We start from the raw sequence: 17,340 nt of genomic DNA on the forward strand, positions 1-17,340 counted from the left end.
TTTTCATTCTTATATTTCTAATATGTTGTGAGAAACTTGGGTACGAGTACATTACTCTTTAACGATTGAATGTATATAAAGCAACATTGATGATGATTGATTTGCCATCGCATCCGTAATTCATCAACATACCTTTGTGTGTCCAGGTGAGCCACCGGCAGTATGTGTTTCTGATGCATCTCCAGCGCAGCATCAAAGCCCTGCAGCACACGCTACAGCAGGATCTGGAGGAGATGGGCTGCAAGAAGGACCGCAAGGATCCCTCTCAGCGTCCCGCGGACCACCAGCCCTTCACCGCCTGCCTGGGCCTCCTGCTGAAGAGCGCCGAGGTGTCCCTGCTCCTGAAGCCCGTCCCCCAGCCCGAGGGTTCACGGTCTCCTATGGGGTCCGAGCTCTCCCCCTCAGAGAGCAGAGGAACCCTGGAGCCTGGGAGCGATGCGGGAGAGGGGGCGGAGAAGGGGAGTGATGGAGCTGGATCTGGGTCTGAAGGAGGAGGAGGAGGAGGAGCCAAAGGGGCGTGCACTGTAGACCAGCTGTTATGTGCTGAAGGATTGGAGGGCGGAGCCTCACATGGTCTCGCCCCTCTCATCCCCGACTCAACTACATCGAATCACAAAGCGTCAGTGGATGGGAGGACTTCCGCTAAGAACTCTGGGAGGCGGAGTTCAGATGAAGGGGGCGAGGCGGTGGTGGATGGGCCAGTCGGAGGTGAAGATGACTCTAAAGCCCAGACGAGTGACCCCCTGTCTGACTGGAGCGACAAAGACCAGGCTGCAGCCGCAAAGATGCCTCAGTCAGTATCCAGGTATTCAGTTCATCACACAATAAGGCGGTTCATTTATGGGATACGACAGGACTGTACTGAACTAATATTACACTGAGTCAGTGCTGTATAGAACGCCATCAACGGATTTAAGCATTTAAGTTGTTAGAATTTGCTTACATTACATTTTACATTGGGAACATTACTAAAATAGTTTTATCTGATCTTTCATTACCTTTTTTGCTTTCAGGCTGATTTATTTCCTACTTTAAACAATAAATCAATGAGTCACTTGACAGAAAATTAATCCACAACCATTTCATACAAAATATTTGCTGGATTCATCTTCACTAACACAATGATTTTCTGCTTTCCTCTGCTTTTAAATTATTGTAATAATTGGATTTTGGATTTTGTCTGACTGACAAAACAAGCCCTTATTTATTAAACTGTCAATTCTATTTTCAATTAATTGTTTAAAGGGATAGTTGATAGATGTTTTGAAGTCGGTGTATTACCTACAGTAGATGGCAGTCAGGACGCCCCAAGTTTGGAGAAACAGACAAGTGTATGCTATATTTAGAATATTTTCGACGGCTTACCTCACCATGAGACAGCTATAGAGACAGACAGTCCATGTTTCCGACGGGGAACTGAAGCCGTTATCTATGCAAACTCCACTAGAATTTCTTTTTTTATTTTATCTCGCAGAACACGGGAGTTGCTGGTTTAGTCCGAAACCGAAAGATATTCACTTTACAGTGATATAAAAGCAGCAAATCCTCTTATTTAGGAAGCTTTAATTGGCAAATAGTTGGTGTTTTTGCATAATTAAATGAATGAAACTATTAAAAATGGTAGCTTTTTACGTTTTTCAGACATTTTATAGACTAAATAATCATCGTAATCAACAGATGGATCGATAAGTTGCAGGCAGCCCTTTTAAAAGATCACACGTCCTCCGAGTAATCATTCGTCACACTGAATCTAAATATTCCCCCTCTGTGCTTCACTGTGGATGATGAGTCTAATGAATGAATATTTCTCTCTCTAATTCAATCTGTCTGTTCCTGAACACAAGAGCCGTGTGTCGAACTCCCATATGAGTGTTTGTCAGTATGAATGTGACTTCACGCATCTCTGACCTTATGAATGTTGGCTTGCCTCGAGCTGCCACGTCTTCCTGTGTGTATTTTCTCATCTACTGTCTTCATATTCGACTCATTCACTTCCTTCTCTGCCTCTTGACCTTTGCTTTGACCCATGCGAGGTGTGTGTGTGTATGTGTGTGTTTTCTCTCTACTAAAGGAAAGGAAGTTTGTCTGTGGTTTCTGATCTCCTCAGCTCCTCAAACTCCAGCAGATCCACCTCCCTTTATTCCATGTCCAACATGTAAGGCACTGGATCTGTGACTAGCTGTGTTAATGAGTGTGTGTTGTGATCCTCGGGTGAATACAAATCAGTGCAAATGTGCGTACGCGTGTGTGAATTCCCCCGTGGGCATGAATTTGCATGTGTGCACGACAACGCTGGTCCTCGTCTGTGTGTTACGTGTTAAATGAGTCCTGTGTTTGGTGTCTACCTGTTGAGTCGTGGTGATAGCAGCAGAGATGAAAAAACGAAGCTCCATGTTTGTGACAGCTCTTTTTTTCTCCCCAGCCTTGTGTTCTCAGTCTTTTGGGAGCCACTGATTTTACCCTTTGTGATTTTTTTCTGTAGATCGTTTCTTGCGCTTGGGAAGATAGCTCACTTGGTTCTTTCGTACATGACCTTAAACAACACCACACAAAGGAATGAAGCCATATTTAATTCATGACTTGTCGAGTAAGCCCTGTCAGCTCTCTGAGAGCGCAGCAGCCTCTGCTCACTGTCGGCATAAGAACAAATCCTTCAGATATCAGATATGATGAAATAAAAAGCACTGGACCTGTTTTTTCTCCTCTTTTCTGGGGCCAGTTGCGTAAACTTAGTTTAAGACTAGTATTAGCCTGGACTGGTCTTAGATTGCCGGGTTAGACTAGTCCAATTTAGCCCATCTGTTGCATGAATATTAAGATTGACTTAATTTGAAGTAGGAAAGTTAGCCACCTCGCCCCCTGGCTAAGCCTGAGGTGAGTGCTTTGTTGCTATGGCAACAACTGTTTATCCATTACTTTTAGCTAACTATTTCAACTGTTTATAATGCACCCATAATGCATTGTGCTTTCTAAGTCAGTCTTACATTAGTCACTCATAGGGAAGCTTTATGCAACAAGTAAATTTAAGTTTCTATATCAAGTCTGACTTAAAGTTATATTTAAGACAAAGACAATCAATGTCACTGTCAATCAAAAATCAGTGGCATGCATGGACAGTGCTGTCCAAGCAGATTTCAAACTACACAGAAAGATATGATTTAAAATGATCCGTCTCTCACACACTCCATGTCTTATGTGCGTGTGTTTTATAGTGGTCGTTTGATGCGGGATCGCTCCCAGTCCAGTTTCTCTGTGTCCTATAAGAACATGAAGAAGAGCCCGTCCCTGCAGTCGCTGGACAACATCTCCATAGACAGCTACCTGATGGAGGACGGAGACGCGTACAGTCTGCTGGAGAGAGGTGGAGCAAACATTAATGCATTCTTTACACACAAATATACAGAAAATAGCCTTTTTTTTAATACAAAGAAGGATGACTGTAAGTTAGGTATGTTATTTATTCTATAAAGAGCAAAACAATTAAACAGACTTCCTCTTCAATTTAAATCACATAATGGACAAAGCATTTTCTCTGTAGGGTAACCACTAAATCTGCCTGTTTCAATCGTAACTTAAGTATATTTTTCAGCTCCAGCATCACTGTTCTGTGTCTTATAATGATCTCTGACGTCCTTGTTTAAGGGTTAATATAAAATAATCTTTTAAAAACTATGATTACTGCACATTTACTGGTAGGCAACTGTATTGACCAGAAGGTGGCAGCATTGTTCTGATATGTCAGTAATGTACAGTGTTACAGGGGGAAGCCTGACAGTGTATACAAGTCAAACGTCTGTGTAAGTAATATGTGTATATTATGTTTATGTGCCGTACAGATGACGTGTCCATGTCAGGCTTCAAGGATGCCATCAGCGAGCAGAGTGCCACTGAGAGTGCCACCGAGGCGGTGACTGGTCAGGAGCAGGAAGGAGGCGTGTCCCCCGACACCGTCAGCGCCACCTCCCAGAGCATCGACGATGCCACCAAAGATATAGTAAGAAACACTACTTTGAGACGGCTAGAAGAAAAGTTTGGAAATAACGCAAAATGTCTGGTTAAACACATAACTCCACACTGATATTAATGTTGTGAAACCATATCTCATCTCATTTACTGTTATGATGGTGCTGATTGATTGTTTCTGTTTGTTTCTGTCTCTCCAGGTGTCGGTGCTGGTGTTGAAGGTGCAGTCCGTGTGCGTAGCCATGGAGGCGCTGGGCGAGAGCACGGCCGCGGCGCTGCAGGTGGGCCAGGTCACGCCCAACCAGATGGGCAACGTCAGCCTGAGACAGTACCTCAGCAACCGCAGCCTGGGTAAGAACAAGTCTGCGTTTCCCCATACATTGATTTACGCCGCATCATGAACACTTACTGCACAAATCTGTCCAAAAAACTGATGAAAAGAATTCCTTCGGTCGAGGGACAGCCCTACAAAATACCGGAGTAAGAACAAGCTGCTCCTATTTTACATTGATTACATAAAACAAATCCTCTAAAATAGACTTTCTGTCAAAGTAGGCTGCAGCCTATTTCTCCGGTCCAAAACTGAAGCTGGAGATGAAAGTGAAAGGGACATTTGTCAAGATTTAAGCACACAAGTAGGGCAGCTACCAAAAACAAGAAAGAACAGCAGGAGGAATGACTGCACTCTTGTGTGTGGAGTTAGACTAAAAGACAGCTACATAACCAACTTTTTCTTTAGTAGATTCTTTTGTAGAAGATCTTTGATGATATTATGCTTTAGAGAGTGAGAGGAAACGCTAGGACAGAGAGCGGAAGGATGTGTGATAAAGGTCCTGGAACAGACCTGAACAAACCACCAGATGCTCCATAACCGACACCTCCTGACCTCATATTCTGCTTGTTCACATTTTAACACGAGACAGACACATGGAGTGACCAGCAGCAACGTCGGGATATTCCTGTTTCACCCAAACTATTTTGAAAATCAATTGATTTAAGTCAGTTTTCATGCCAAAATGACAAACATTTGATGGTGCCAGCTTCTCAAATGTGAGAATTAATGGATTTTCTTGGTGTTACATTATAGTGTATAGTATAGTATACACATTTACACACTAACACAGCCACCCCACCCTCCTCCCTTTTTATTTACCTTGCCATAACTCCCCACAGGTATGGTGTGTTCAGTACCAATACCTGCTCAAAGCAGCCAAGGTAACCGCTGTGTGTTAACTCACCATCTGTAAACTTAACATGCATGCTTGCCTTCAGCGGGGTCTGTCTCCACCGTGTTTGTGTGAAATATGTGTTTTTCCCTTCCAGTTTTGTCGTCTTGTCAGATCTCATTTCCAGGACTTTTTTGCTCGACGGCATGCACACTGCGGATGCACATAGACACACAGTGTGTGTTGCAATGCAAGCGATCGCATGAAGTGACTGCTCATTTTTCAGCAGCAGGGCAGGGGGGGTGTTTATGTGACATTGAGATCTCTTTCCTCCAGTGTGTGTGTGTGTGTGTTTGAGAGGCACTTAAGAGCGGTTCAATTTGACAGTAATGGAGTGAGCGGACCCATTATTTGCCACATTAGGCCCCACAACCTTAAATGTGTGTGAGCCAGATTCAAATGAACTGTGCAGACTGGCGTTAACCCCTCATCTTCCCATTCACTGCTTTGTCTAATTCGCCCTCTCTCTCTCTCTCTCTCTCTCTCTCTCTCTCTCTCTCTCTCTCTCTCTCTCTCTCTCTCTCTCTCTCTCTCTCTCTCTCTCTCTCTCTCCGTGTCTCCCCACCTTCCTCGTCTCTCCACTGCAGCAGACTTTGCAGTTTCAGTCCAGCGATTCAGGCAATGAGAGAAACGCCGGCGTTACCCCTCGCTACCTCCTCCTATCTCACAAGAGCAATCCCTCCTCCTCTCGCTTTCTCTTTCTCCACCTTTCCTCCTCACTCTTCCCTCCAGCTCCTACTCCATCTACCTACTAATCCTCTGTCATTTAACCCCCCCCTCTTCACCTTTTTCCTTCCTTCATCTCCCTCCCTCTCTAGGCCATCTTTTCTCCTCCCTCCCTGTCTTATCACAGTCACTCAGTCTCTGGCTGCTGGCTCCCCTCTCTTCCTCTCTCCTCCTCCTCACCCACTCTCGTCTTTTCTCTCTCATTTGCCTCGACCTTATAGGATTGAGAGAGAACATGTCATTTTATGTGCGAAAAGCTGACAGCGTTGTGTAAGCGCGTACGGTCCTGTGGTATTAATCCTCTCCCCGACTTTCCTTTTCCGAGTGCATATTAAAGGGATGTGACGCACTTCTCGCAGTCATAATGAAAAGATTTCTCTCTTTAAGTGGCCATTTTCATGCCTTGCTGAGTGTTTCGCCTGTTAAAGAACTTGTGCCTGTAATTGTGTGCTTGCCAGCTCAATTTGTGTGTAAAGCTGTGTGTGAAAGGAGGATTTTTAATTACCCTCCTTTGGGTTTAACACCTCTAGAACCTCCACTTTCATCCGTTTTGTCTCCTTTCTCTCTGTCCTCACGTTTTTTTCCTCCTTTTTTTCTCTCCAATAAACAGGAATCGTGTCATCACATTTTGTGGAGTCAAATTCAGGTCATTCTTAATATAGTAGCACACCAATCCAGTCTTCCACAGTTTTCAGCATCTCCGAGTTTTATTTCTTTACAGAGTGTCTAATTCATGAAAAGGAAGAGAGAAAAAAAAATGATTCACTTTGAATCCTCAGTACTTTAGGTGGGAGTTTCCTCCGAATCCTCTAATCCCCTAGTCCTCGGAAATAATTAAACATCACTGCAGCGAGGAGCCTGTGGGATTGTACAGAATCTCGACTCCCCTTCAGCCCACCTTTTTTCTTAATTCCTTCCTGCTTCGCTTTTTTTTCCAGCTCGCTTTCTCTCCCACTCCTCTTTTCTGATACTCTGCCTCCTTCATCCCACCTCTTACCTCACCCCCGTTTAAACCTGACCTTAACATGCACCCTTTTTTATTTAGAGAGAGCTAAATGACATAAACTCAACCCGTAAATACACTCAGATGAGGACTTATAGATATATTTTTTAAAAAACAAAGCGGATTAAATTAATTAGTTTTTTTGTGAATTTATTATGAAACCCCGATGATCCGCCTCAAGTTTCTCGCCAAAAACTACATTTTACAAGTTCACATTTGAACACATCATGATGACTTTTATTATTATTATATAATATAATAATATAATTATATTATTATATATTATTATTTAATTAATTTACCTTCGCCCAATACTCATTTTTACTGAACAGCTTGAATGCATCATAATGTAACTCCATATGTTAACTGTTAGCTCTGTTATTTAGCCAAGCAGGACCGTGCTGCCCATCGGCAGCTGTCCTGCTACCAATTTCAACACGGTTTTGTTGTTCACAATGTAGCATTGTCAGGGAATTGTTCTATCATTCCCAGGACAACGAGACGATGTTAGTCTCGAGCCCTGATTCCAGGTAAAACGAGTACCATCATATTTTCAGAACTTTGGCATGGATTTGGTACCGAAGTATCGGTTCTCATGACATCCCTAGAAAACAGAGGGATTTATACCAACAAAGACAAAACATATTTTTTACTTATATTTGGCATATTATACCAAGCTCACTGATACTCGATTTTTGAGACCAATACTGATATCGATATTTAGGAGATTTAAAATAATCCAGATATATATTGGCTGATATTGACACATAACATAGGCAGACAGTAATTATACGGATCACTTTGATTTGTTAGTTTTGTTTTTAATTGTGACCAAGCAAGCCCTGAACAAGACTATGTAATCTATGACAATGTTTCTAAACGACCTCATGCCAATTTTGGCGTTTCTGTACTCCCAATTTCTTGCTACTTATTAGCCGACATATACGCAATACCGTTACATCTGCAATAAGCTAATACTGATCGATATTTAACTGATTTATCGGTCTAGCTTTAATACCAAGAAATATCTGAGCATTTACCCAGGGGCACAGGATTAGAACCTGAAAAATGTATTTCTCTTTCAGTGTACCTTTTTAATACACAGTTACAGACAAATAGATGTCAAATAGGATGGATGTAGGTTGGAAAGGAAAGAGCAGACGCTTCCTGTCAAAGTATATAAAGGAATAGAGAAATCCTATTTTCATATTGGGTGTGTTTTAATGTCAGGTGTATTTTAGCTGAATCATCTGTACATCCACAGACATGATACTGAAGCTAAAGCTGATGCTAACCACAGCCTTCGTCTCCTCCCTCACAGCTGGCGGTGAGCTCCGCTCTGCGTCCGCCGGGGGCCTCCACGGTCCAGAGGTGCGAGCTCGCCTCGAGAGCGGGCCCTGCGCCGCCGCTCACTCCCCGCTGGCCGAGCGCAACGGCTTCCTGCAGCTGCGTCTCCACGGCTACCAGGCGAGCTTCCTGATGTCCACGCTGCGCAACATGGCTCACTTCCTGGAGGACGACTCGGCGCCGCAGGTGCTGCCCATGGAGATCAGCGTCAGGGACACGCACGTCAACTTAAAGGTGAGATGTGTTTTGTACAGTGGTTTAGTAATTCCAGCTTTTTGTTTCCCCCCCTGAGGTTATTGTTGCAGAGCTACTGAATACCTGCAAGATTTCAGCAGGATATTCGTCCTGTTTTTTCCAGTCGTGTTGCAGTAATAGAGCCCATAACTCACTGCCGTACGGCAAAGCAGCCAAGTTAACCAAGTTAAATATTTTGAACCGTGGCCTAATTGGAATTTGGATTTGAACTGAATGTTTAATGACATAGAAAGTCCTTTTTGCCGTCTCTCTTGGGTTCCTTCACGGGTGAGTAGATTTGCTGTGGAACTGATGTGGAAACCTGGATGTGGATAATTTCTCTCTCAGTGCCTTCCATCTCCTCCTCCGCACACACACACATGCTCACACACGCCAAAACTTATACTCATACATGTGCCGTCTCTGCTCGCAGGACGACGGCCCCCGCGACAATCCCTCCGACTCGGAGTCCTCGCCGATCACCCTGCATGTGGACAGCCTCGTCATACACAGAAGAGACGACGGCTCCTTCTCTATAGGAGGTGAGAAACCGCACACACACATTTTCAATCTGCCAGATATTTCCACCTCCACTTTCAGCGCTGATTCACCGCCGTTATATAACATTGTCCTGTGAAATGCGTATATAAGTCCACGCTCGGTACATCCACACACCTCTAAATTCTCCTTCTCTTCCTCCTCACAAGTGGACACGGCAGCAGAGAACCAACCCAGGGTAGACGATGCGTTGATCGACAGCGCTCTGACTCCGGTCGCCGAGGCTGTGGGCGGCGTCTTCGCCATCCCAGAGGCCACACAGACCCAAGCCCCACCCACCAGCCCTCCTCCATCTTCCAGAGAAAAGGTGAGACGCACAACGAAAGCACCTTGTGGGGGGGATATGAGAGTAGAAGTACAAAACACCACCCACAACACCTGCAGACAATCTTCATATAGACACACATATATTTACTCTTCTTCGTGACTTTTATTCTGCTACAAACATAAAACTGATGAAGAGGAAAGACCATTTTTTTTCTGGCTGATCGTTCTTGAGGCCGATTTATAAAAAGATGTAGTGCCAAATTTTGGTTTTGCACAAGCTATTCCTGTTGGCTCGCGTTTTGTTTACAGTGGGAGTGATATTTATTAATTCATGCAGAACACAAGTATTACAGTTTCAAATAGAAGATAGAAAGTGAACAGTTACATAATGAAGTCATCTGATCGAAACAATAAAACATTTTTTTTTGTTGTCATTTGCTTTCAATTTGAGTCATTTGAGCATTTTCTGATCTGTCACGCAACAGGAAGTACTGGTGATAATGGTTCATTGTTACATCTAGGAGGAATTAATCAACACTAACGGGAAACAACGGACGCCACAAAAACTCACAGATTGACACGCAAACACAGTGTTTAAATAAACGCTGTAGTTTTCCATGTCCAGTATTATAGATGTACGTAGAAGCTGATGATTTGCTGTTATAGTCAATCTAACCTCTAGTATTGAAAAATACAAATTTGATCACAAAAGAAAAGTTCCAGAAAGTGAATCTTGCTGCTAAAAACCTTTTCATCAAACCCAATTTTATTGTTTTATTTTAGTTTTTACGACACCAATAACAAGTTAAACACACACACTGACGCCTCCCTGTCTTCGTCCGTTTGTTCACAGATGCTGGTGGAGGAAAACGAATGTTTAAAAGTGGAGCTGTCCCGAACCAAGATGGCGTTGGCCGAGGCTCAGATGGAGAAGGACTCGCTGCTGCACCGCATGAAGAACCTCAAAGTCAACACCAGCTAGACTTCGGCTCTCTCTCTCTCTTTCTCTCTCTCTCTCTCTCTCTCTCTCTTCACAGCCAGCCATTCAGCCAGTCATTCAGCCTGACACTAGACTGACACTAACAGGCAGCAGAACAATGAAAGGCAACATCAACATGCAAAGAAAAACGGCTCCCTTTTACGCGCTTAGAGAGCCGCCACGTGACTTTAGAACTTCAAAATAATTCCCTCATAAAGCAATGCAGAGTCTGTGTGAAGACTCAAAAATACACGTTTTTACACAGCTTGTCGTCTGTTTTATGTTCTCCACTTTTGGGGAGGCTTGGAGCGAGTTGAAAAGGGACATTTAATGGGACTAAATGTGTGTGTTTATGTGTGTGTGTGTGTGTGTGTGTGTGTGTGTGAAAGACAGAGGATCTATATCCATGGTTGTGCCTACAGAGAAAAAACCCTTCCCACACTATTCCTGTTGTGCAAGTTAAAACAGAAAAGACGCTTCATTCAATCCTGTATGTATGAAGGAAAAAAACCGAATGTCGTATCTTCAGAAGAATGTCTACAAAAAAAAAAAAGACTTATTTTGCACTGCACAGAAACTTGTAATTTAGTGCTTTCATATTCAGAGGGGGACGAGACAAATCATACTCTCTCACTCGTCCCCCCGAGTGTGTACAGTGTATATTGTATAAGAATGTGAAACACATGACTATTTTCTTCAGATCTTTGAATGGTTATATGCAGTGTTTCTGTGTGTTCGTCTCGGCCAGAACAAGCATTTCATTACAAGCACAGGATGAATTTGTATCCGTCAGCTCCACAGCTTTGTCAGCAAAAATGCCCCACATAATGTCTGTATCCCCCCTTCCTCCTATTTTTCTATGTGTAAATAGCTACTTAACATGTGCAGCACTTTTAAAAACTGAGGCATTGTAAATACAACAAGCAGAACTGTGAGAGAACAAGAGTTGAGCTGACGAGCGGAGAGAAACTCTTCTAAAAAAGAGGCTAATTAAGGCACATTGAAGCTGCCTGACTACATATATGTGTGTCTTTATGTAAATTTCTAATCTGCCATGTGTAATTTCTTCATGGTTGACCATATCTGCTGCTGTTCCATGCTTCAACGTGTGCGACGACTTCAGAGTAGATGTTAAAAAAATGACTAAACAGACTTCTAACAGCACATGCTTTGGCACAGCACACAAGACTGTAGAAGGACAGTTTGAGGTTCTCACTCTTCAAGGTTAACAGTTAGATTCAGTACATCCATCCGTCTAAATATGCAACTGTCATAACCTGTACTTTAGCTCGGCCCGGCTCATTTCAGTTTCTATTTAAAAAAAAAAAAAAAAATGTTCTGGTTAAAGGAAAAGATATGAAACACAGCTAGTTCTCTGCACAAATGTGGTGTCAAGACTTGAAATGTCAGAGGTGGGATTTTAACACGATTGTATGGGAAGAGTTTTGTTTGGTGGAGAGGAAAATCTTTGTTTTTCATCTTGTTCATCACAGCCTCATCCTCCCCTCTCTCTGGGAAACCCTCTGAAGCCCTGCGGAGGAAAGAAAAAGACACAAAAAGTAATAAGATGTATTTTGTCTGTCAAAGCTGCTGAAATACTGATGAAAATAAAAGGGTATCCAGTTTAAAGGGTTTTGCTTTTGTACGTTTTTGGTGTGGATTTCGAGGATCGATGCTTTTTTGGTATCAACTACAGCTGCAACAATTAGTCCATTAAGCGACAGAAAAATTATTCTGCAACTGTTTTGATAATCGATTAATCATTTTCTTAATTTTTTCAAGCTCCATCTGGACACTGACTCAAGTGACATCACTTGAGGCAATTTATCAGATTTAATTCTCTTTAATACATCCATGATTTCACGCAGCTGTCTTTGGAGCCACAAAGGGCTTTTTATACAATGTTTCCACATGTTTTTTGTACTCAAGATACGGAAGACTATTAGGGCCAGGTATAAAAAAATCAATCGAAGGATTTTTTTTTTTTTCATTTTTAGAATAAAGTTGAAATGTTGAGAATAAATTCAAAATGCTGAGAATAAAATCGAAATACCATTTCGAGAATAAAGTCAAAATGTTGAGAATAAAGTCGAAAAATTTGACAATAAAGTCAAAAAAATTGAGAATAAAGTCGAAAAGTTTTGAGAATAAAGTTGAAATGTTGAGAATAAAGTCAAAATACTATTTAGAGAATTAATACGAAAAGTCGAGAATGAACGTTGAACTGTTGAGAATAATTCAAACTACTAATGTTATAGTAGGGCGTATACAGAAATGTCAACTTTATTCTCAAAATACAAAATAAAAAAAATATTCCTCTCATTTTTTTCCCCTTTATGCTTGGCCCTAATAGTCTTCCATATCAAGACCTTTAAACAGACAGAAAATCAGTGGAGTTCCACTACAATATCATTTCAAGGTCACAGGGTTCACGTTACCACGAAACATAGCGTAGAAAATAACAAATACATAAGAAGACCTTGTCAACAATAAACAGGCACTCATGAGGGAATCCCACATGACAGGACTTTGAGTAAAAACACGTTTTCTGTTTCAGTTAAAGACGTCACATCTGTTCTCTGTAGCCAGATGGATCGTGCTGTCTTACCACTTTAAATAGAGAAGGATCACATTAATATCCACTGGTGTACAAGCATTTTCATTATTTTTTTATTATTATATTTTTTAATTATGTCCCAACAGATGCAAAAGCTCAAACAAAAAACACATTCATACTTCAATTAAAACCCTCAAAGATTTACAGCGCAGGTGTTGTGTCTTGTTTAAAGCTTTTAAGCAGCGTTTCTGAATTAATTAAAAACAATGCTGAGGTTTGTTTCTGTGATAAGCAGAGAAGAGAAACTCTTTAACTGTGAGTGCAGCCTCTTGGTGGGCTCAAATGAGCTGCACTGAAGCGCTGAAGGAGACTGTTTGGACTTTGTGCACATAAATGGTCATGACATTTTACGGCTGGAGTAGTGCAGTGAGTCATAGAAGGGCATTAACTGTTCGAGTGTGTGTGTGTGTGAGGGAAAAGTTCTGCTCTGCTGCTATTCACATGAACGCCTGTTTACATACTGTTGCTTAATGTTTCTGTGATGACGGCTATGTCACAGTACAGGACCGTTTATGTAAGCAAAGCATGTACACCTTCATTTATATACTGTATGTGTGTGTGTGTGTGTGTGTGTGTGTGTGTGTGTGTGTGTGTCCCAGCACCATGTACAGTCGGATTGTGGGAAATCTGATGAGAGAGAAAGAGGCATCATCAGGTTGTGTGTCAGCTCAGTGTTTCATTCTCTGGTCTCTGTTTTATTTCTCTGACGGAGCCTCGCTGCAAATATAGTGATCCTGTAAATTTTAACTGTTGTAATAAAAATTAATGATGGCTGAATTCCATTTAGCTGCTTCAGTTTCAGTCACGAGAACACGTCTAATCAGGCAACTCAGTTTTGTGCACAGCCTATTACAAGTTCCTGCTTCTCAAATGTGAGTTCACTATTTTTATTTGGAGTTTTGACTGTTTGTGTCGACATATCTGTCTTATAAAATAAAATAAAATAAAATAAAATAAAAGTAAAGTAAATTTCATTATCATGAAAGAAAATGTTCAAATGTTCAAACGTAAAGTTATGACTTTATTCTCGTAATATTACAACTTTTTTCTCGTAAAGTTATGACTTTATTCTCGTAATATTACGACTTTTTTTGTCGTAAAGTTATGACTTTATTCTGGAAATCTCAGATGTCTTTTCCCTCAATGTGGCCCTAATACTCCGTAGTACATCTGCACTTTGGCCCTCAGTGCATTAGACTTACATACTACATACTTAGACTATAAACTGTGTTACCTTTATCACAATGATCAAAAGTTTTGCGGCTCCAGACAGATTTTTTTTATTATTATTTTTGCCTTAAATGGCTCTTTTGATAGTGAAGGTTGCTAACCCCTGGACTAAACGATTAATTGATTAAAGGGAAATAATCAGCAGATTATTAAAAATAATGTTCCCTGCAGCCCCCAAAAAATCACTTGAATCAGCAACAACAAGTTCAGACGTCGGACCACAGCAGCTGTAGGTGGAGGAGCACTTGAAGGCAACACTGCTCTTTAAATTCCAATTAGGCAGCAGAGGGAAGCCATTAAGGCATGTCCCAGCATGCACCGGTGGAAGTGGAGAGGAGGGGGGTGTGTCTGCTTCCCAGGCTGTCAGTGGACAGATCAGAGCATGTTTTAAAATCCATCTTTCTGCCTGTATACTCCATTCATACAAACCCTGCTCTCACATGACAGGGAGGCTATTTTATGAGCTCACCTGTTTCCTATATTTCTGCTGCAGTGAACACACCTGCACCTCTAGGAGGGAACTGCGCATGCGCGTGTTTGATAGAATAAGTTAATAATAATAATAACATAATAATAATAATAATAATAATATATTATTATTATTAATAATATTATATTATTATTATTATTATTATTATTATTATTATTATTATTATTATATTAAGTTAATGGTCTATAATTGGCATCAATAAGCACAGCTGGAGGTGACTTTTTATAGAGACTAACAAAGGCATGTTGTGGCATCACCATCACCATCATCCACGCCCAGACTGTACAGTAACTCACCGGAAGAAGGCAGCCTGGCTTTCAAAATAAAAGTTTAGATTTTGCACAAGGGCTGTTGCTTAGTGTGATGAAGAATATCTAAAAAAATATATTTATATACATCACTTGAGGCAATTTATCAGATTTAATTCTCTTTAATACAGCCATGATTTCACGCAGCTCTCTTTGGAGCCACAAAGGGCTTTTTATACAACGTTTCCACATATTTTTTTGTACTCAAGATACGGAAGACTATTAGGGCCAGGATTAAAAAAATCAATCAGAGTAATTTTTTTTTTCCGTTTTGAGAATGAAGTCGAAATGTTGAGAATAAAGTCAAAAAATTTGAGAATAAAGTCAAAGTTGTGTCTTGTGAAGTGACGGGGCTCTGCAGCGAGAAACGTTATCGTCTCTAACCGGGTGCTGGTGTCTGCCTGCGGCTGCGGTCGGAGATGATAACCTTTCTCTTCCTGCTTCAGCCCCGGAGGCTGAAGCAGTGGGGCTGAAGCAGAAAAAGCCAACACTAGGATCAGCAGTGATTCATGGAGAGGCCTTCGTCTGGTCAGCTAACATTACTGCCAAGCAGCTAAAATATAGAGTGATATTGTGGTTTTAGCTGACGTGTGTCGCCTCACTGTTTTGAGCGATGCTCGTTCATGTCTATGTAGAGCGAGCAAGCGCGAGCCCGACGCTGACTTTCGTTGACTTAACGTTCACAGGTGTCGCTGTTAACAAGACATTTCTGATTCTTACAAACAGTCCCTTTAAAAATACATTAAGTCGAGATATAAAAGATATAAATATAAAATGACACATACTAGCTATAAATGTTCCTACGTATTTTTGTATTATTATTTATTTTTTTATTATTTTTTATTATTATTTTTCTAATTATTTTTTTTGTATTATTATTATTTTAGTATTTTTATTTGTATTATTATTTGTATTATTATTGGTCAAGTTTCTAACACATCTTCGAGTGAAGGTTTTATTTTGAAAAGCTGTAACAGGAAGTGTAGAGTTGTATCAGGGCTAACTTGACACCAGTGTCTCAGGCGACTCTAAAGAGACTCCGGCCAGTGCGGTAGGTTTCAGGGTAGAGAGGAGGTGAGCACAGCGGGACTGGAGAGCTTCTTGTGGCGGCGTAACGAGGCTTCACCTCCTGCCTTGTTGTTAATCAGCTGGAGCTCCAGACCAGACAGACAAGGAGCGTCTATCCGGACAAAGAAGGAGTTTATAACCAGGGTTATACTCTTTACAGCAGCAGCAGCAGCATGCAGGGAGAGGAGGAGGAATCCTCTCAGATGCTTCCTCACTCCACACAGTGAAAGCAGGAGGAGGCTGGTTGGATTTATGGGATATTTGTTGGGATTTTTCATCACCCCGTCGTTGTGTAAACTTGTGTGTCCGGGATGGGGAAGGAGCAGGAGCTGCTGGAAGCCAGCCGGACCGGGAATGTCGCCCTGGTGGAGAAACTGTTGAGTGGGAAGAAGGGGTTACTATCAGGCTCTGGCTCCATCCCTCTGCCCAACCTCCTCAGGTAAGAAGAAGAAGCACCCTCTCTCATCATCATCTCCTTCTCATGACCGCTAAAGTGTGTGTGGAGCTCCTGCAGGGGGTTCCCATGCAATGCTGCAAAATTAGACCAATGCACTAGAAATGAGTGCACAATATCAGCATTTTCCATTATGGTGTACCTGAGATTTATAAAAATGAGGTGTTTTTGTTTTATATACTTTATTTTTTTCCATTACAGAAAGACAACATACACATAGAACAATAAAACAAAACAAAAAAAACATGAAAGGATATAGATTGCCCTGCCTCTACAAAGTTTTCTTATTGCTATGACATATTCTTCAAAGGTCTTTTTTATTAATTGCCAATAATCAATAGAACAGTCACTATACAAGGAAAGTTAATTTTTGTTTTTCTGAACAACACTCACCCCGTGACACAACACATCAATCAATCATACCTGACAACAACAACATACACACAGACAGCCACAGCTGACCACAAAGGACCTAACTGATTCTCAATCATGGATACATAACATTCAAATTGTAGAGAATACAACACAGGGAGAGTATCCGCAAATAAGTCATGAAATTATAATAATAAGAAGAGAAAAAAATAAAATAAAAGACATTTAAAATATATATATATACCTACATACACATATATACACGTACACACATATACACATGTCCCGTGTAGGTGGTTCTGCCTTACACCATCTCTTCGTAATGGCCTTCTTACAGGCCGCCAACAACACTTTCAGCAGGTATCTGTAGTATTTCCAGTCATATTACCAAAATACAGTACTATACATGACTTGGGTATATCATAGCCCAGAATTTATGCAAATAACCTTATGAACATTTCCCCAAAACTGTGCAAAATGAGGTGTTTTATGTGCAAC

General features: G+C 41.4%; 2 protein-coding genes across 12 annotated transcripts in view; both read left to right on the top strand.

Moving 5' to 3' along the window:
- Window positions 1–11,932, top strand: part of bltp3b (bridge-like lipid transfer protein family member 3B) — a 35,556-nt gene extending 23,624 nt beyond the window's left edge. For 2 of the 8 annotated variants that reach the window (XM_074625186.1, XM_074625193.1), the window contains 10 exons: window positions 147–805; window positions 2,072–2,155; window positions 3,213–3,361; window positions 3,837–3,994; window positions 4,164–4,314; window positions 5,137–5,178; window positions 8,240–8,499; window positions 8,933–9,041; window positions 9,207–9,364; window positions 10,178–11,932. In XM_074625186.1, the coding sequence (XP_074481287.1) occupies window positions 147–805; window positions 2,072–2,155; window positions 3,213–3,361; window positions 3,837–3,994; window positions 4,164–4,314; window positions 5,137–5,178; window positions 8,240–8,499; window positions 8,933–9,041; window positions 9,207–9,364; window positions 10,178–10,306 (1,899 nt within the window). In that variant the 3' untranslated portion in view covers window positions 10,307–11,932. The remainder of the gene's footprint in view (window positions 1–146; window positions 806–2,071; window positions 2,156–3,212; window positions 3,362–3,836; window positions 3,995–4,163; window positions 4,315–5,136; window positions 5,179–8,239; window positions 8,500–8,932; window positions 9,042–9,206; window positions 9,365–10,177) is intronic. The other 6 variants (XM_074625194.1, XM_074625190.1, XM_074625187.1 and 3 more) reach the window with 5 other exon arrangements.
- A 4,028-nt stretch (window positions 11,933–15,960) lies between these two features.
- anks1b (ankyrin repeat and sterile alpha motif domain containing 1B) overlaps window positions 15,961–17,340 on the top strand; it is a 248,195-nt gene continuing 246,815 nt past the window's right edge. For all 4 annotated transcript variants that reach the window (XM_074625196.1, XM_074625198.1, XM_074625197.1 and 1 more), the window contains exon 1: window positions 15,961–16,455. In XM_074625196.1, coding sequence (XP_074481297.1) covers window positions 16,328–16,455 — 128 coding nt within the window. In that variant the 5' untranslated portion in view covers window positions 15,961–16,327. The remainder of the gene's footprint in view (window positions 16,456–17,340) is intronic.

This window comes from Sebastes fasciatus, chromosome 23, assembly GCF_043250625.1.
Source record: "Sebastes fasciatus isolate fSebFas1 chromosome 23, fSebFas1.pri, whole genome shotgun sequence".
In the NCBI taxonomy this organism is placed as follows: Eukaryota; Metazoa; Chordata; class Actinopteri; order Perciformes; family Sebastidae; genus Sebastes; species Sebastes fasciatus.